Source organism: Mizuhopecten yessoensis, unplaced genomic scaffold, assembly GCF_002113885.1.
Source record: "Mizuhopecten yessoensis strain PY_sf001 unplaced genomic scaffold, ASM211388v2 scaffold10537, whole genome shotgun sequence".
In the NCBI taxonomy this organism is placed as follows: domain Eukaryota; kingdom Metazoa; phylum Mollusca; class Bivalvia; order Pectinida; family Pectinidae; genus Mizuhopecten; species Mizuhopecten yessoensis.
In genome coordinates, this window is record NW_018408596.1 from 13,846 (window position 1) to 35,221 (window position 21,376).

Consider the following 21,376-nt stretch of genomic DNA (forward strand, 5'->3'; position numbering starts at 1 on the left):
TTTACAGCATATACCGAAACAACTGTAAGCACTTTACTACATAAACCGCTCTATAAGTTACATGTTACAGCATATACCGAAACAACTGTAAGCACTTTCATACATACACCGCTCTATAAGTTATATGTTACAGCATATACCGAAACAACTGTTAGCACTTTACTACATACACCGCTCTATAAGTTACATGTTACAGCATATACCGAAACAACTGTAAGCACTTTACTACATCCACCGCTCTATAAGTACACGCGAGTTGGTCGGTATACACCAAATACACCTTGTTACCCCTTATTTCCATTATTCTCCCTATCGAGTTCCACTTTAATAGTGTTGTATTGGTGACGACCTGACGCGCTGAGACGTGTTTATTATAACTGGATATCAACTGGACATAATTTGTAGAGTGTAGAGCTGTTTTATTGGCGGAGTTTCGATCAAATTAAACAAGTAATTAGCTAACTACAAAAAGACTGATATAAACACTTCTGAGGATTCACGTAACTTTCTTCACCTTTTTGTTTCCAGTTCCGGCCGAGGAAACCCCCGCCCCTTTTTCCTGTCCATGTACAAGGGAATACAAGCCTGTCTGCTCCAACGGACGGTCTTTCAACAACAAGTGTTTGGCAAGATGCAAGTACGTAACCAACGTCTCATCTTACAATTAGTTTTTTTACAATTTATTATTCGTGTTTAGATTTGTATATGTGTATTACAGAGACACTGTGGAACTTCTGAGAAAACTCTGGGACGAGTTCCATAGGTGCAATATAAAATAAAAACGACTTGAAAATTCTTTTTAACACGTTACTTAAATAAAATGAGAAAAAATCATTCACTTCGTGATTGCTTATATCTAACACCTGTGTAATACTCGTATCTCTCACTCCTTTGTAATACATGTATCTCTCTCCCGTGTAATACTCGTATATCTCACTCCTTTGTAATACATGTATCTCTCACTCCTGTGTAATACATGTATCACTCATTCCTGTGTAATACTCGGATATCTCATTCCTGTGTAATACTCGTATCTCACTCCTGTGTCATACTCGGATATCTCATTCCTGTGTAATACTCATATCTCTCACTCCTGTGTCGTACTCATATCTCTCACTCCTGTGTACTACTCGGATATCTCACTCCTGTGTAATACTCATATCTCTCACTCCTGTGTAATACTCGTATCTCTCACTCCTGTGTAATACTCGTATATCTCACTCCTGTGTAATACTCGTATCTCTCACTCCTGTGTCATACTCATATCACTCACTCCTGTGTAATACTCGTATCTCTCACTTCTGTGTAATACTCGTATCACTCACTCCTGTGTAATACTCGTATCTCGCACTCCTGTGTAATACTCGTATCTCTCACGCCTGTGTAATACCTCGTATCACTCACTCCTGTGTAATACTCGTATATCTGACTCCTGTGTAATACTCGTATCTCTCACTCCTGTGTAATACTCGTATCTCTCACTCCTGTGTCATACTCGTATCTCTCACCCCTGTGTAATACTCGTATCACTCACTCCTGTGTAATACTCGTATCTCTCACTCCCGTGTAATACTCGTATCTCTCACCCCTGTTTAATACTCGTATCACTCACTCCTGTGTAATACTCGTATCTCTCACTCCTGTGTAATACCTCGTATCACTCACTCCTGTGTAATACTCGTATATCTCATTCCTGTGTATTATTCGTATCTCTCACCCATGTGTAATACTCGTATCACTCACTCCCGTGTAATACTCGTATCTCTCACTCCTGTGTAATACTCTGATCTCTCACTCCTGTGTAATACTCGTATCAATCACTCCTGTGTTGAAAGTATTTTTTTAACTCCGGTGTAATACTCGTATCAATCACTCCTGTGTAATACTCGTATCTCTCACTCCTGTGTAATACTCGTATCTCTCACCCCGGTGTAATACTCGTATCTCTCACTCCTGTGTCATACTCGTATGTTTTACTCCTGTGTAATACATGTATCTCTCACTCCTGTGTAATACTCCTATCTCTCTCACTCCTGTGTAATACTCGTATATCTCACTCCTGTGTTATACTCGTATCTCTCACTCCTGTGTAATACTCGTATCTCTCACTCCTGTGTCATAATCGTATCTCTCACTCATGTGTAATACCCGTATCTCTCACTCATCTGTAATACATGTATCTCTCACTCCTGTGTAATACTCATATCTCTCACTCCTGTGTAATACTCATATCTCTCACTCCTGTGTTATACTCGTATCTCTCACTCCTGTGTTCTACTCGTATCTCTCACTCCTGTGTAATACTCGTATCTCTCACTCCTGTGTAATACTCATATCTCTCACTCTTGTGTCATACTCGTATCTCTCACTCCTGTGTAATACATGTATCTCTCACTCCTGTGTAATACTCTCTCAATCCTGTTTAATACTCGTATCTAACACTCCTGTGTAATACTCTTATCACACATTATTTCACTTGTTGGTTTAAATTCTAAGTAAAGAGATATGGCGGGCTGCTATGCCTATTTCCCCAAAGCTATGTTACGCTAGTGCGCGCATCCAACCGTGCACTGTTATGACGCGTCCTCAGGTATTTTATACAGGTAGCAATATCGGAATCCCGTGTCTAAGAATAGATTATTGTAAACAGACCACATATTTGGTATTTCGGCATTATTTGTTGGTGTTTAAGCACTTGATATAATTACTATTGCCAGTTGGAGGGTAAAACAATTCATAAATTTCATCAAAAATAGTGTCTTACCTACAAAGCGTAGCTGTACTGTACACGTGTACAGGAATTTGTTGACATGCTTCGATAGAAGTATGTCGCACTAAATAGTAAAGAAATTATTACTAACAAAACTGATAAATCAATAGGTATGTTATTAAAATGTAAACAAAATCTTCCATCGATTTAAAAAAAACACCATTGCCTTATTAAGGAAAATGATCACATGCCTAAATATTTAAAAAAAAAAAAACTGAAGGAGGTTCGAACCTTCACCGTTTATTTTCTAGTCGCAAGTAAACTACGTTACACATTCGGCTACATAGAACATATAGATATTGGCAATTACAAACTTATTTAACCCGAGAAACACCGGTCGCAGTTTAGAGAAACTTGATCACCCCTGTTTTTCATTATTTTGAGCACTTTCCCAAAGGAGGACCACTTTTCCGTAATACGATTTGTTTTTTTGTCACAAAAAGTTTATTCAAAAGTTGGTCCTCGGATGGGAAAGTGTTGAAAGTATTTTTTTAACTCCGGGAAACCCCATCACTTTCATAGATATAGTGTATATGGCTAAATTTGCAGTATCATATTAGCAATACCTAATTTCTCAGCAGTTTAAAAATTCATATTCAATTGGTTTTGTATCTTTTGTATGCATTCTTGCTACACGAAATGTTTTACTCCTTATTTTTTTCCCGTTTTCATAAATGCCGACTTAGGGAAATACGGGCAGTTTTTCGCCATACCTCTTTGCCGCTAATCTCAAATATAGTTATATATTTCCGTTGGGATTAGCTTAGTCGGCGCTTCTTTGGGCCAAAATATATGCATACAATACGTATCGCGGTGCAGTGTATCCGATACAATACGTATCGCGGTACAATGTCCACGATACGACATGTATCACGGTATAGTGTCTCCGATACAATATGTATTGTGGTACAATGTATCCGATACAATACGAATCGCGGTACAGCGTCTCCGATATATTACGTATCGCGGAACAGTGTATCCGATACAATACATATCGCTGTATAGTGTTTTCGATACAATACGTATCGCGGTACAGTGTCCACGATCCGATACATATTTGATTAAGAAGTAAACTTTATAATGATTGTGTGTAGAATTTTACAGACATACAAATTCACTTTTGTGTGATTGTTAGTACTTCGCAGTGGACCACATCTTTACTGAAGTATTCCAAAACAATAAATATACTTATTTTAAAGTTTAATAAGAACTTGATTGATAATATCAGCATCGTTAGTGGTTCATGATACAGGCAAAGTAAATAATTTGAATCGATACACAAGAAAGTATCGCGATAAGATTCGATGAATCGTTTCAGCCGTACTTCTGTATAACCAGTTAAAACGTTATCTACTTTTGTTCTTTGTTTTTCGGTACAGTGGTTTCACCAGCTTCACAGCCGGAACATGTTAGAAGACATGGATCTAAGGTAACATAGATTTAGTACTGAAACACAAATACAGTGAAACCTGTCTTATCTGACACCCTGTAGGACACAACATATTGGTCAGATAAGATAAGGTGTCGGATTTGGTAGTTTTTTTTTTATAAAAAAATGCGATTACAGCATTAAACTAGATTAAAAAGAATGTCAGTGTACTCAAGAGGTCGGGTTAGACAAGCTTAAACCGTAGACGGTAATTTTATCGTCCGCCATTTTTTTACCTATAAACTTTTAAAACATGTCTTATGGCAAAATATTAAAATGTAGGGTTTCATGACCTTTTATCATTTCGATTATTTCATCTTTAGCAAGTCCGATATTTGTAAGAGAGTGTGTAACTAACACGAGTTAGTTCAAATGCTGAGAAACACTATATGGGAAATATGAATAAATACATTCTCAAATTGAAATTAAAATCTGCCAAACATTGGGAAATTGATTATTTCAATATAAAAAAATGTTGTTTTGCCAAATATGAAAAAGTTTCTGTGTGGGTGAGGTTCGAATCTTGTATCAATATTTTCTTTTCGTAGCTTGACGGTAAGAAGAGACACGTGGATGGATAGTGGACAATGGACACCGTTTTTCTCCATGACTTTACTGCTTTGATAACATTATAAAGACATTTTCCTATCAGTTTGCTTTTCTTTCTTCAAGTGTGTTCCTAATAAATTTTGTACTGCAGTAAGTTGGTGGTTTTGTATTTATTCCAGACACCACTAACATGAATTATAACATGTGATGACATGCTAATTGGACACATGCTATTTATGTGTTACACGTATTGGTCAACAACCATAAAATCTCTTCAAACCGCAAACTTTGTTATAAGTACCCATCATCAGATACCGTTAAACTCAGCCGTACCAAATGTACCTTCAAGAATTAACCAACAAACAAATCTGTCACTACGGATTTATAAACAGAAAAAACGGAACGTGAACAAATGTTTGCAGTAAACAGTGAGGCAAATGTTACGAGGGACAATATAGCGAGGTTATACTGCCAGTATTTTTATCCATACAAATTTGGCATAATAAAAGGGTTTGGTGATAAATTGAGGGAAGTGTTTAAAGGAATTATTTAGAAAACTAGAAAACGGGACATTGCTATATGTAGGCGGTAAACAAAATGGTAAATAAAACGAGGGACATTATATCGAGGTTTTACTGTATATAAACGAGGGGCATTATATCGAGGTTTTACTGTGTATATAAACGAGGGGCATTATGTCGAGGTTTTACTGTTAATAAACGTGGGACATTATATCGAGGTTTAAATGTATATATTAACGAGGGGCATTATATCGAGGTTTTACTGTATATAAACAAGGGGCATTATATCGAGGTTTAAATGTATATATAAATGAGAGGCATTATATCGAGGTTTTACTGTAAATAAACGAGGGGCATTAAATCGAGATTTTACTTTATGTAAACGAGGGACATTATATCGAGGTTTTACTGTATTTGAACGAGGGGCATTATATCGAGGTTTTTAAATTTATATAAACGAGGGACATTATATTGAGGTTTTACTGTATATAAACGAGGGGCATTATATCGAGGTTTTACTGTATATGAACGAGGGGCATTATATCGAGGTTTTTAATTATATATAAACGAGGGACATTATATTGAGGTTTTACTGTATATAAACGAGGGACATTATATCGAGGTTTTACTGTATATGAACGAGGGACATTATACTGAGGTTTTTAATTATATATAAACGAAGGACATTATATAGAGGCGTTACTGTATATCATTTAGGTTACTACTGTTATCATTAATCCCGTTTAGCTTAGCTTAATGACATATTTTTAAATACATGATATTAATATTTTTCAATCCAATCTAACAAATGAACCACATATTAAATTACTTCTCGAGTACTTTGTATCTCTTTTCAATCATAAAATGGAAAATTGTGTCTCTCGGAACTCCGCATAGCATATTCTTTTCGAATTGTAATACTGTTCAATTAGGCACGCTGCTGTTATTAGGCCGCGCCCATATACGGAATTATCGGTTCAATTTAGACAATTACACCAGTTTATTTTATTTAGTAGCTGGAAATTTTACTCTTCTTTCCTGAACATAGAGGCATTTAATTATAAATAACGATATCCCAACTACTTCACAATATCGATGACACAAATAACAATTTGATTTTCTTTGTTTTATTCATTGTCGCGTCATGTATAATACACAAGTGACATTTTATATACATTCCATGCATAACTGATGCCGACTAAATTTATCAGTGCTTGATGATAATGATGATATCATTCAATAATATTCATTACTTTTATCACTTTAAACCTTTCGGTCTATAAGTACAGAGCATACAAGTATATATACATACAGTAATAACAAACCTATTGTAACAAAATAATCAACATATACATATAAACCTAGTTGGCCCGGAATTATCGGTGTGTTTTGTGATATATAATGCAGCATTCTTGTCAATTTGGAAACATTCACACCGAGAAGAGTTGCAAAGCCATAAGCAAAACTTATCACTCCAAAATTTATTACAGTATGGGTTCTATATTTATGACGTGACACAATATTGAAAATGCCCATAATAAATATGTAAAAGACACACGAAGCCAGGTGTAGAAAGTGTTGTTAGCTTAACTATTTACTAAAACAGATTTCTGAGATCTGTTTGAACTGTTTGGATACCTATTGTTATTACGTTTATAAGATAACTTCATTATCAGGAGTGACAAAGTGAGGTCTACCAAACTTTAACAAAACATGTAGACATAATAATTGAATAACATTTAATGAACTCTAACTTGAAGTTGTATATACGTTTTGAACATGGGGACTAATGTAGCACGGTTGGCTTACCAGAGTGGGTATAAAATATACGTTTTGGACATGGGGACGAATGTAGCACGGTTGGCTTACCAGAGGGGGGATAGTATATACGTTTTGAACATGGGGACGAATGTAGCACGGTGGGCTTACCAGAGTGGGTATAAAATATACGTTTTGGACATGGGGACGAATGTAGCATGGTGGGCTTACCAGAGGGGGGGATAGTATAGACGTTTTGAACATGGGGACGAATGTAGCACGGTAGCCTTACCAGAGTGGGTATAAAATATACGTTTTGGCCATGGGGACGAATGTAGCATGGTGGGCTTACCAGAGGGGGGATAGGATAGACATTTTGAACATGGGGACTAATGTAGCACGGTTGGCTTACCAGAGGGGGGGGGGGGGGGGGATAGTATAGACGTGTTTAACATGGGGACGAATGTAGCACGGTGGGCTTATCAGAGGGGTGAGGACGTTTTAAACATGGGGACGAATGTAGCACGGTGGGCTTACTAGAGGGGGGGGGGGGGGGGGATAGTATAGACGTTTTGAACATGGGGACTAATGTAGTACGGTGGGCTTACCAGAGGGGGGATAGTATAGACATTTTGAACATGGGGACTAATGTAGCACGGTGGGCTTACTAGAGGGGGGATAGTATAGACATTTTGAACATGGGGACGAATGAAGCACGGTGGACTTACCAGAGGGGGGATAGTATAGACATTTTGAACATGGGGACTAATGTAGCACGGTTGGCTTACCAGAGGGGGTATAGTATAGACGTTTTGAACATGGGGACTAATGTAGTACGGTGGGCTTACCAGAGGGGGTGGGGACGTTTTGAACATGGGGACTAATGTAGCACGGTTGGCTTACCAGAGGGGGTATAGTATAGACGTTTTGAACATGGGGACTAATGTAGCACGGTGGGCTTACCAGAGGGGGTGGGGACGTATCGAACATGGGGACTAATGTAGCACGGTTGGCTTACCAGAGGGGGTATAGTATAGACGTTTTAAACATGGGGACGAATGTAGCACGGTGGGCTCACCAGCGGGGGTATAGTATAGACGTTTTGAACATGGGGACGAATGTAGCACGGTGGGCGTACCAGAGGGGGGATAGTATAGAAGTTTTTAACATGGGGACGAATGTTGCACGATGGGCTTACCAGATGGGGGATAGTATAGACGTTTTGAACATGGGGACGAATGTAGCACGGTTCGCTTACCAGAGGGGGGGATAGTATATACGTTTTGAACATGGGGACGAATGTAGCACGGTGGGGTTACCAGAGGGGGGGATAGTATAGAAGTTTTTAACATGGGGACGAATGTTGCACGGTGGGCTTACCAGAGGGTGTATAGTTTATACGTTTTGAACATGGGGACGAATGTACCACGGTGGGCTTACCAGAGGGTATATAGTATAGACGTTTTTAACATGGGGACGAGTGTAGCACGGTGGGCTTACCAGAAGGTATATAGTATAGATGTTTCGAACATGTAGACGAATGTACCACGGTGGGCTTACCAGAAGGTATATAGTATAGATGTTTTGAACATGGAGACGAATGTAGCACGGTGGGCTTACCAGAGGGGGGATAGTATAGACGTTTTTAACATGGGGACGAATGTAGCACGGTGGGCTTAACAGAGGGGGGTATAGTATAGACATTTTGAACATGGGGACTAATGTAGCACGGTTGGCTTACCAGAGGGGGGATAGTATAGAAGTTTTTAACATGGGGACGAATGTAGCACGGTGGGCTCACCAGAGGGGGGATAGTATAGACGTTTTGAACATGGGGACGAATGTAGCACGGTTGGGTTACCAGAGGGGGGATAGTATAGACGTTTTGAACATGGGGACGAACGTAGCACGGTGGGCTCACCAGAGGGGGTATAGTATATCCGTTTTGAACATGGGGACGAATGTAGCACGGTTGGCTTACCAGAGGGGGAATAGCAAAGGTGCTGCATTAGTTAGAAATTCAGTATCTGAGTAAATCAGTTCGGGAGTACATCTTGGCCAAACTGCGTAACAGCACATGCCGGTAAACTGACGGACAAACGTGTCAGATGCCAGTGGTCTAGGAGGTACACGTTATATCAAATTATTGATGGCCATCTATACACATTCCTTTCTAATATTATTCAAGAGTTAAGGAATAGCTTGGGGCTACAGCGAAGAGGTCAGCAATTGATTACACAGTAATGAAGTATAAAACAGGGATAGGTTTGCTCAACGGACAGTCTTTTTTGGCCAGCAGAAGGAACATGTCATAATGTTTTAAACAAACAAAACTTCCATGTCTTAGATGCCAGAGAGTGTGTTCACGTCTTAGATGCTAGGGAGAGTGTTCACGTCTTAGATGCTTGGGAGAATGTTCACGTCTTAGATGCCAGAGAAAGAGAGAGTGTTCACATCTTAGATGCCAGAGAGTGTTTGCATCTTAGAGGCCAGAGAGAGTGTTCACGTCTAAGATGCCAGAGAGTGTTCACATCTTAGATGCCAGAGAGTGTTCACGTCTTAGATGCCAGAGAGAGTGTTCACGTCTTAGATGCCAAAGAGTGTTCACATCTTAGATGCCAGAGAGTGTTCACATCTTAGATGCCAGAGAGAGTGTTCACGTCTAAGATGACAGAGAGTGTTCTTTTATTAGAGGCCAGAGAGAGTGCTCACGTCTAAGATGCCAGAGAGAGTGTCCACGTCTTAGATGCCAAAAAGAGTGTTCACGTCTTAGATGACAGAGAGTGTTCTTTTATTAGATGCCAGAGAGAGTGTTCACGTCTAAAATGTCAGAGAGAGTGTTCAGGTCTTAGATGACAGAAAGAGAGCCCATGTCTTAGATGCCAGATAGTGTTCGCGGCTTAGAAGTCAGAGAGAGAGAGTGTTCACGTCTAAGTTGCCAGAGAGTGTTCACATGTTAGATGCAAGTGAGAGTGTTCACGTCTAAAATGCCAGAGAGTGTTCACATCTTAGGTGCCAGAGAGAGTGTTCACGTCTAAGATGCCAGAGAGAGTGTCCACGTCTTCGATGCCAGAAGGAATGTTCTCCTCTTAGATGCCAGAGAGTATTCACGTCTTAGATGCCAGAGAGAGTGTTCACGTCTAAGATGCAAGAGAGAGTGTTTACGTCTAAGATGCCAGATAGAGTGTTCACGTCTAAGAGATGCCAGAGAGAGTGTTCACGTCTAAGAGATGCCAGAGAGAGTGTCCACGTCCAAGATGCCAGAGAGGGTGTTCACATCCTAGATGCCAGAGAGAGTGTTCACGTCTAAGATGCCAAATAGAGTGTTCACGTGTAAGATGCCAGAGAGAGTGCTTACATCTTAGATGCCAGAGAGAGTGTTCACGTCTAAGATGCCAGAGAGACTGTTCACATATTAGATGCCAGAGAGAGTGTTCACGTCTAAGATGCCAGAGAGAGTTTTCACGTATAAGATGCCAGAGAGAGTGTTCACGTCTAAGATGCCAGAGAGAGTGTTCACATTTTAGATGCCAGAGAGCGAGTTCACGTCTAAGAGATGCCAGAGAGAGAAGAGTATTCACGTCTTAGATGCCAGAGAGAGTGTTCACGTCTAAGATGCCAGAGAGAGTGTTCACGTCTTAGATGCCATAGAGAGTGTTCACGTCTAAGATGCCAGAGAGCGTGTTCACATTTTAGATGCCAGAGAGCGAGTTCACGTCTAAGAGATGCCAGAGAGAGAAGAGTATTCACGTCTTAGATGCCAGAGAGAGTGTTCACGTCTATGATGCCAAATAGAGTGTTCACGTGTAAGATGCCAGAGAGAGTGCTCACCTCTTAGATGCCAGAGAGAGTGTTCACGTCTAAGATGCCATAGAGAGTGTTCACGTCTAAGATGCCAGAGAGCGTGTTCACATTTTAGATGCCAGAGAGCGAGTTCACGTCTAAGAGATGCCAGAGAGAGAAGAGTGTTCACGTCTTAGATGCCAGAGAGAGTGTTCACGTATTAGATGCCAGAGAGAGTGTTCACGTCTAAGATGCCAGATAGAGTGTTCACGTCTAAGATGACAGAGAGGGTTCACGTCTAAGATGCCAGAAAGAGAGTTCACGTCTAAGATGCCAGAAAGAGAGTTCACGTCTAAGAGATGCCAGAGAGAGAGTTCACATTTTAGATGCCAGAGAGTGAGTTAACGTCTAAGAGATGCCAGATAGAGTGTTCACGTCTAAGAGATTCCAGAGAGATTGTTCACGCTTAAGAGATGCTAGAGAGAGTGTTCACGTCCAAAATGCCAGAGAGAGTGTTCATGTCTAAGAGATGCTAGAGAGAGGGTTCGCGTCCAAGATGCCACAGAGAGTTTTAACGTCTTATATGCCAGAGAGAGTGTTCACGTCTAAGATGCCAGATAGAGTGTTCACGTCTAAGAGATGCCAGAGAGATTGTTCACGCCTAAGAGATGCTAGAGAGAGTGTTCGCGTCCAAGATGCCAGAGAGAGTTTTAACGTCTTAGATGCCAGAGAGAGTGTTCACGTCTAAGATGCCAGAGAGAGTGTTCACGTCTAAGAGATGCCAGATAGAGTGTTCACGTCTAAGAGATGCCAGAGAGAGTAATCACGTCTAAGAAATGCCAGCGAGAGTGTTCACGTCTAAGAGATGCTAGAGCGAGTGTTCACGTCTAAGAGATGCCAGAGAGAGTGTTCACGTCTAAGAGATGCTAGAGCGAGTGTTCACGTCTAAGATGCCAGATAGAGTGTTCACGTCTAAGAGATGCCAGAGAGAGTGTTCATGTCTAAGAGATGCTAGAGAGAGTGTTCACGTCCAAAATGCCAGAGAGAGTGTTCACGTCTTAGATGCCAGAGAGAGTGTTCACGTCTAAGATGCCAGATAGAGTGTTCACGTCTAAGAAATGCCAGATAGAGTGGTCACGTCTAAGAGATGCCAGAGAGAGTTTTCACGTCTTAGATGCCAAAGAGAGTGTTCACGTCTAAGAGATGCCAGAGAGAGTGTTCACGTCTAAGAGATGCCAGAGAGAGTGCTCACGTCCTAGATGCCAGAGAGAGTGTTCACGTCTTAGATGCCAGAGAGAGTGTTCACGTCTAAGAGATGCCAGAGAGAGTGTTCACGTCTAAGAGATGCCAGAGAGAGTGTTCACGTCTAAGAGATGCCAGAGAGAGTGCTCACGTCTAAGATGCCAGAGAGAGTGTTCACGTCTTAGATGCCAGAGAGAGTGTTCACGTCTAAGAGATGCCAGAGAGAGTGTTCACGTCTAAGAGATGCCAGAGAGAGTTTTCACGTCTTAGATGCCAGAGAGAGTGTTCACGTCTAAGAGATGCCAGAGAGAGTTTTCACGTCTAAGATGACAGAATGAGTGTCTATGTCTCAAAAGGTAGACAGATATAAGTTCGATACAACTTACGTTACTTAGCTCAAAGATTTGCGACACACCGCAGAAGTTACGAGGTTATATAATGTATGTAGACGAGATGTTTATTTCAATCTATGACTATACAATGACTATTACCAACTATTACGTTGTACGGGCGTGTACGAGGGTGTACGGCTACTGCGTCACACAGGGGTTTGACTTTATCATTTAGCACACAGACTGTAATTCAATTATTTTTTCTTTGTTAAATGCCGTTAAGCTAACAACACTTTAACCAACTGGAACATTTAAAAAAGAGAAAAAAAGAAAAGGTTTGTTTGTTTGTTTTTGTTTGATTTTGTTTAACTTCCTATTAACAGCTAAGGTCATTTAAGGACGGCCTCCCCTGTGTGCAAGATGATGCATGCGTGTAGTGTATGTGTGTGTATTTTGGGAGGCTGCGATATGTTCATGTTTGTCTTCTTGTGATAGCGCGGAACTGATGCCGACTTTATAGTGCTACCTCACTGAAACATACTGCCGAAGACACCCAGCAGGACGCCCCACCCGGTCACATTATACTGACAACGGGCGAACCAGTCGTCCCACTCCTAATTTGCTGAGCGTTAAGCAGGAGTAGAAACTACCATTTTTAAAGACTTTGGTATGTCTCGGCCAGGGGACAGAACCCAAAGCCTTCCTCACAGGGGCGAACGCTCAACAAATGGCCAAAAGTGAGGCATTGTCAAGGGAGACATTAGGAAGAAGAAAGTTATTTAGAAAGGAGAGAAGAGATAAGGTCCCAAATTTAGTCGCCTCTTACGATCATGCAATTGGGGGCAGCAGGTACAATTCTTACGCCCTACCTGCAGGGCAAAAAAAAGAAAAGAAAAGGAAAACACATTTACTAACTGTAATTAAATAAGGCAGCAGTTTGAAATTAGCGATCACTTCACAGTCAATATTGTTCCATCATCGTTTCCCTGAAAAATAATGAAAACATACATGGAAGTAATTTGATTTGACCAATAGTTAGTTAAATGAAAAGTATATGCATATATATATAAAGAACAGGACACATTTCAACAGAGAAGTAATGGGACTCTTATCGTAAACAAGAGGTACGTGTAACCTGTATCATTCCCTTTTTATTTACTGCTGCTGGCAAATTGTATAGCTTGATTACTAATATCAGTAAGAACAACCTTGAATTAATTTTTATAGATTTTACACTAAAGCCAAAAGTAATTATTTTCGGCTTTTAGTTCGGTAAAAGCCATCAGTTTGTTTTATGTATTTGATCCCAGTGCCATTCAACTTCAGGCAAGGTAATATTTTTATTTTGTAGACCCCCCACTTCATTTTCTAGTACGTGATCATAACAGACATCGCCCGTAAATAGTTACTTGTAAAAATTGACTTGATTGTTTTCAATTGCAATATCTTTTACGTTTTTGTTTAACCTAGAAATGCCTTGTCGACAATAACAAATGAAATAAGCTATGCATGATCTGTGAAACGCTGTATACTTGTCAGTATAAAGTTAAACGCGAGTGAATAAAATGTTAGTACACGGGACAATGGGATACTTACGACATATGGCTTTGTGTCCCCGCTTCCAAGCAGATTTCTGACACTGAGCAGAACAGTACCAAGCACTGTGGCATTTTCCACATCCCAGGAATGGTTTAGCCTCCACCGCCTGCTTGTTGCAGTTCGTACAGAACCCGCTGTCATCACCCTCAAACCGGCATCGGGGACAAAGACACCAAAAATTGTAAGAGCGGATGAGCCATGCTCGTCGATTTTGGCGCGACATTCTGGTGTCAATGTAAGTGATGTTGATTTCTTCCCCTCTTTTGATTGGCCTGTTGGCTATGACGTGGACCCCAGGTTTGTTACTGGCAGAACCGTCGTGGATCTCCGCGTTATTGACACACGAATGGTTCATGCTTGAGTGGAGACCAAAGAGTCCACCAAAAGTAGCGAACTTTTCCTCGGGGTTCATAAACTGTGCAGCATCTAAACCTGCAGACTTCGCATTTCTCTTAAACGTGATGAATGGTGGAGTTGGGTCCGAGAAAGCTTGAACATTGCAAGCAAGCTGGAAATATCGACCATCAAACTCCTTTTCGGAGATGTCTATAGCAATCCCGGTTCCTGCATCTTTGAATATCGCGCGCATGATTTTAACCATTTCTGGAACCATCTGCGCATAACTGCATGGACCAAATGCGATGTATCTAAACAAAAAGGAGACAATTATATTAGCGAAATATAACCAAATATTAAAGTAACTTTCGTGCAAAATTTGATAAAAGGTTCTTAAGCTATGTTTATGGAAAGAGTTCTTGTTTGATAATAATAAGTTGGTTTAAATTGCATGCGCTGATTTTGACAAAAGGGTAAGGTACGTTGAGGGAGGAATTTGTAATAAATACACGTTTTGGTATCATCATTACAATTCGATCAAACGTAGATGTATGTAATAATTTTAAATGTTAAATGTGCTGCTTATTTGCGGTATGTTTACAACGAAAAATCTCAACTCACCCATGTACTAGTATTGGAAAGGCATGAAAAGTGGTATCGACAGCACAAGTTAAGGGGCGATAATCCATATACAGAGGGACATGTTAAAAGACCGAGAAATGAGCTAAAATTTACAGGTGAAAAAGAACTTATTTGATATTAATTACATTATAGGTTTTAAATGGAGACAATAGGACCATGCAAAACTGGAACAGGAGGGTATACATTTAAATTATCTATGTGTAGGACAAAAACTATCCAGTAACTTTCGGTAAACCAGGAAATGGCTCAATTAAGTGGTTATATTACTTCCTTAAATTGCTTGTGCAAGATGTACTCGCCTATGATATTTTGTGAACGTTGTATATTCAGAAAATACATTGATTTGCAATATCGGGTATCATTGATTGTGTTTGTGATGACAAGGGTTTTATGGGGTTGGGGTGGGGTGTATCTAGTTTACAAGGGACCAGGAGAGCAATCTATCATTAATCAAGATCGATAACTCCATTAGTCAAGGGGGATAATTCAAGAAAAATGTAATTTTATTGATCAAGGGAGATAATTTAAGCCAAAGCGATGTTACAGAAGTACATCACCTCCGGCTTGTACTGACGCATGCTCAGATCGGGGGTCATTACACCACGAGGAACTCTGAATTTACCGACAACGCCAGATTTGGTTTTGGAACTAACCTCCGAAGTACGAAACTGAAATAAAACCTGAAAAAAACCAAAATGCAACAAGAATATTTAATTAGTGAAATGTACCCTGATATGTAAAAGAAATCCTGAAAGAGATAGCAAAGTATGCATAAATATGCCAATATTTTTTACAAATAGTTCAGTAATTTGTATTCTTGTAAACAATGGAACAGAAAGAGAGAAGACATGCTATAAAATTAACTAATATAGATGACAAACTACATTAGATTTGTTCAGAATATTTTTTTTTTCGGCAATTAAACTCGATTTTAACACGAACAGATGATGCTATTTAATGCCTATTCAGACGATTTACATTTTTTTTCATCAGTTTTGAAAAAATGCAAATTAAAAAAACAACAACAGACGGGTGTTAGTTAATTCGATCTTCCAAAAGTTAAATCGATGTTGATCTTTTTTTTAAAAGGAAAGAAAGACATAACCCCAGGTAAGCAACGTTTTATACCGAGACAGCCTCTGGGATGTAGATAATTGCACAGGGACTTGATAACTTGGTATAGCTATAGCTGGACCGAAACTGGGGTGTTCAGATGACATTTTATACATTTAAGGGGTTACCATTAATTTTCTATCAAAAATGCCACCCGAATATATATCATCATTGAGGTGGCATTTTACCAAAAATGTATCTAAACCCTAAAACGTATCAAATTACTCTGAGCACCGAAGTTTAGGTCTAATAATAGCTGTAAAAGAATGTTCAGGTCCCATTGATCGAAAAGGCCATTGGTAGCCTTTGCCATGCATTTATAAATCAAATAAAGCTGTCACTAGTTTACAGACACTAACACTGGAAGCTAAAAGAAAGCGAACGTGCATGCTTTAAGAACGAATGTTTGTAATGTCATTCGTACATACAGTAACTCTTAATTTCGTTCGAGATAAAAATGTATGCGACTCTGGTAGACTATCATTTGATAATGATCGGAAGTCCAGGGCTTTACATATGATCTGACCCCGTTTGATTTTTACAACCAAAACACTGTTGTTAATTATTTTCCTCATTTATTTATTTTTTCATACAAATTCCACAAAGTAAGGTTTTCTTTTCAACTGTATAGTCCATACCAGAAAGAGTTTCTAAAGCATTGCTACAGTTTTCGGTAGTGATACGGGAGTCCTTGATACATTAAGTGTACGTTATATTTCAGTCTCAGTACAAAAAGCTGAGTGCTTGAAAGCCATTTTTCTTTCAACTCAGGTTTTTCGTTCTAAATATGTATATTATTTATACACATACTGCAGGGTTCTATTTAATCAGGGTGTCTGAGATAAGTCTCCACTAATTTTAGGTATATTTAAGCATTGCTTTACTACTTTTCTTTAAGTTATTCCAAACGGGAAATTGGCGATTCCATATAAAGCGCTAAAATGTCCTTTGATACGCTTTAACATACAGGTATCATAGATCCAGATCGACTGTCAATGTATGGGTTCCAGGATAGACATTACCTCCACTATAACAGTCAATACCTACAGTGTACATATACATACACAGTCGTAGAATACATGTGTTATATTACAAAAACGTATAACTGGTCATGAAGTTTGAAATAAATAATTTGAATCTGGAAATACCGGGCAGTCATCTGTAAAATCTTTATAATGTACTGAGTTGTTATTTCCGGACAGCCGTCCGTTTTGTAATTAAGAACGGGAGTCCCTACTTCCGGGGAAGAATAGTTATCTCCGAAATCGGGCGAAATATATAGTTACTACAAATCCAGCGCTCAAGATTGACCTGGTGAACGCTGGTTGTATACGAGCTTTATCCCGGTAGGAGGCACGTACCATATTGATAAAACTTCGATCACCTGTGATCTGATAAACCGCATAATCACCACGACTAAGTGTTATCTTTCTTTAACTATATAGGATGGGACAAGACTATGTCCAAAATTATTTTGTTAATTAAGTATATAACACTGTTTAGCCTTTAACTTTTTGTATTGTTGGGAGATGGTCTTGTACGTTGTCAGAACTTGTGCCAATTCTCTTGGATTATTTTTTCTCTCTGTTGATGAAATATGTTTAATAAAACATCTACGAACACCAGCGAGAATTCGTGTTTAAACGCAATTACCATTATCAACTAGTTTACGATTTAAAAATTACAATTAACTGGCTAGTTAACGAGCTATACTGATAACGGTTTTAACAATAGATATTGATAAATATATTATTTCTTGAACAATTCAAAGCACCATTTCATTTCATTTTAACCAGTATAAGTCATAACAAATTTGACACAAGTAGTCATTTACATTAAATATTGACAAGGGATATCACTATTTTCGTCACTTTACTTGTTGAACTGGAGAGCGTTAACATGAACATTTACCTTCTGAAGGGGAGTTTAGCTCTGATCCAGTCCCGATCCTCCGGAACTGAAGCTCCACGTGTCTTGGCTTGTCGCTTAGCTTCGCAGACAATGGTTGCCCAAAGTCGCGCTAGTAGCATGGGGCTGAACGCGGCGTTCCACACACCTTCCAACACGCGCTGGTTCGACTCCATCAACTTCTTGTACTGCTCACATACGTCATACAACTTCTTCACGCTTTCGTTGACAGAGGTGCACAGGATCTGATGATGCTGTTCCCATGCAGACTCGCGACAGAGGTTACTGCAATAAAACTCTTGGTCGCAATGTAAACAGGAAATGACGTCATATTTTGGCCAATGTGTTTCTGTGATTTTCTTCAGTGCAGGGTTCTTGTCGAAACTTTCCCTACCAAAGTATTCCTCTGCTGTTTGTAAGGTTTTCGCACAGGTGCTGCAGGCTCTAATGTCTGAACTGTCGTTTGTTTGAGCTAATAAAATTGGTCTGTCATCAAAAATTAATTTGTCTTTAGCTATATCTTCCTTGGCGAATAATGCTCGCCCTTTTGCCGTGAATCTCACTTCGACATTTTTGTCGGTCGTCAGGTTTTTATATAACCGCCTCGATCTGATGTCTTGAAACAACATCGAGGCATGTTCAGCTCGTTTACCGCCAACTTTCGCCGCTTGGCGGAGCCACATCTCTGCCGAAACCGGAAGTTCAAGTTCCTGTAACACTTTACCTTAAAACAAAAAAAGGACAGCATGGCAGAAACATCCTAGCTTCCCCCCTAACCTGTAGTGTTAATCGATATATTGTTTATCGTATCAGCTAGATTTTTTAACATGTTAAACAATTATATTATAAAACAACATGTCTGAAATATTAATATTAATATTATGATTTTTATGACAAAAATCATTAAAATCGTCGACTGCAAAAGGCTGTGTTATCAATATAAGACTGCATTTACATTTCTATGTTCAATCCCTAAAATGTGAAAAGCTTCAAGTGAACTTCCATATTTAGCTGTTTGTTTTGTGTTTCTTTTCTCTCTATTTTCTTTTAATTATGAGAAAAAAAAAGAATATTATTAATAATTAACAAACCTCCAACTCTCCAAGCGTCAAATGATCTCCCATTGCTTGGTATAGCGTTTAGACATCTGAAAGCCTCTTCGTACTTATCTTGACGGAAGTACATATCACCAAGTACCTGTCGTAAACATGCCACTTCCGGTTTCTTCAGTACTGCTGAGAATAAACTTTCTGAAGATTTCAAGAGGTCGCCATTTTGTCTGTGTTTCCATGAATCCTTTACAAGCTCTGAGGCAGATCGATCTTGTGACTGACGTACTTCAGACTGTGATTTTTCACTCTCTATGACGTCACGTTTTTCCTTTTCCTCTTTGAGACGAAGGTCATCTCCCGGATAATAGTCAAACTTGTACGTGCTTAATGGGTTATTACTCGCTGCTTCTGAGGTCTCTCCCACCGTTTTCAGTTTTGCATCTGCTAAGCTATTTCTGAGATCTACGTTTCCACTGTTTGACTCCAGACCTTTTTTGTAGAGTTCACAAACACCTTCAACGTCGCCCAAGTTAGAGAGGCAGTTAGCTGCGTATCGATATCCCGCTATCCATCTGGGAGACGTCTTTTGAACTTCAATGATATCGTCATAGGCACACTCATAACTACAGACCTGGAAATAGCAATTGGACCTTTTCTTCAGCACGTCCGACTGATGCGGGTGACCACCTTTGTTTAAAGATGACGAATATGCACTGATCGCCATATCATAGTTTTTCTCCTTTAAACATTCATCACCAAATCTTGCAAGCTCTGTCACCGTCTCCATGGTCACTTGGTATTAAATCTGGTCGTATAATATAATGTGCCTATTTAGTATTCTATGTCGAGTAAAACACACTTTCAAACAAACAGTCAGCACGTACAGCGCGCACGTGAATTTCCACAACAGAAAGCCTTCAATATACAAAAGCATGTATCTGTACGTACTCCATATCTTACTGCAGACAGGGAACAGGTAACCCAATCTCTTATGATCAGAGGAATCGGCAAACTTCATCAGATTACAACAAAACTTTCGGATTTGGTTTCTTTTAGTACCTTACAATGTTTACAATGAGAGAACAAACTGGTAATTGTGTAATATTCATATTTGGAAATAAGGATGATTTAGTTTACAGGGGTTTCATGTGTTAATAAGACTTGTAAATGCTTGTTTTTTTAGCAGATACTGAGATTAAAGCTGACTATACTTTCCCCATACATCCCCAATAGATACTGATATAGATAACGGCACACGACCGCGCGCTGGCACGTGCTGTGTGATGCATACCAGTAGGATAAACTACAGCTGCGGTATCACTTACTTCACAGTGTGATTCGCTGGTGTCTATGCACATATGTCCAGTGTGTACCACATGTTCTTCCACTAATGGGGGGAGAGGGGCAAACTATCTGATCAGGAGGTTATATGATATGAGGACTCGCCGGGATTTGTTACAAATGACTGAAATACACATATGCTATACTGATATGGGTCACAGCACATACTGTCTAAATTACAAATATGCTATACTGATATGGGTCACAGCACACATAATGTCTGAATTACACATATGCTATACTGATATGGGTCACAGCACACATAATGTCTAAAATACACATATGCTATACTGATATGGGTCACAGCACACGTAATGTCTGAATTACACATATGCTATACTGATATGGGTCACAAACACATACTGTCTAAATTACACATATGCTATACTGATATGGGTCACACCACACATACTGTCTAAATTACACATATGCTATACTGATATCGGTCACAGCACATACTGTCTAAATTACACATATGCTATACTGATATGTGTCACAGCACTCATAATGTCTAAAATACACATATGCTATACGGATATGGGGCACAGCACACGTAATGTCTGAATTACACATATTCTATACTGATATGGGTCACAAACACATACTGTCTAAATTACAAATATGCTATACTGATATGGGTCACAGGACACATAATGTCTGAATTACACATATGCTATACTGATATGGGTTATATATAGCACACATAATGTTTAAAATACACATATGCTATACTGATATGGGTCACAGAACACATATTGTCTGAAATACACTATGCTATACTGATATGGGTCACAGGACACTTAATGTCTGAATTACACATATGCTATACTGTTATGGGTCACAGGACACATAATGTCTGAATTACACATATGCTATACTGATATGGGTCACAGCACACATAATGTCTTAAATACATACATGTTTATGTGTGCTAGTAACACATATCAGTATACATGTAGCTAAAATGTGTATTTCAAACATTTGTAACGAACCCCTGTGGT

At 39.3% G+C, this 21,376-nt stretch overlaps 1 protein-coding gene and 1 long non-coding RNA gene across 2 annotated transcripts in view; one reads left to right on the top strand and one right to left on the bottom strand.

Annotated features, from left to right (window-relative positions):
* The window catches only part of LOC110461025, a 16,071-nt gene extending 11,169 nt beyond the window's left edge, over nt 1-4,902 (top strand). Inside the window, exons 2-4 of the long non-coding RNA XR_002464077.1 lie at nt 529-637; nt 4,150-4,199; nt 4,748-4,902. This is a non-coding gene — a long non-coding RNA (uncharacterized LOC110461025). The remainder of the gene's footprint in view (nt 1-528; nt 638-4,149; nt 4,200-4,747) is intronic.
* An 8,326-nt stretch (nt 4,903-13,228) lies between these two features.
* On the bottom strand, nt 13,229-19,971 carry LOC110461029. The gene is made up of 4 exons (XM_021514299.1): nt 19,074-19,971; nt 17,986-18,706; nt 13,981-14,630; nt 13,229-13,370 (listed from the first exon to the last, which is right to left on the bottom strand). Exons 1-4 carry the CDS (start codon nt 19,819-19,821, stop codon nt 13,360-13,362), a joined length of 2,130 nt encoding a protein of 709 aa, XP_021369974.1. The 5' UTR covers nt 19,822-19,971; the 3' UTR covers nt 13,229-13,359.
* Between the last annotated feature and the right edge of the window lie 1,405 nt (nt 19,972-21,376).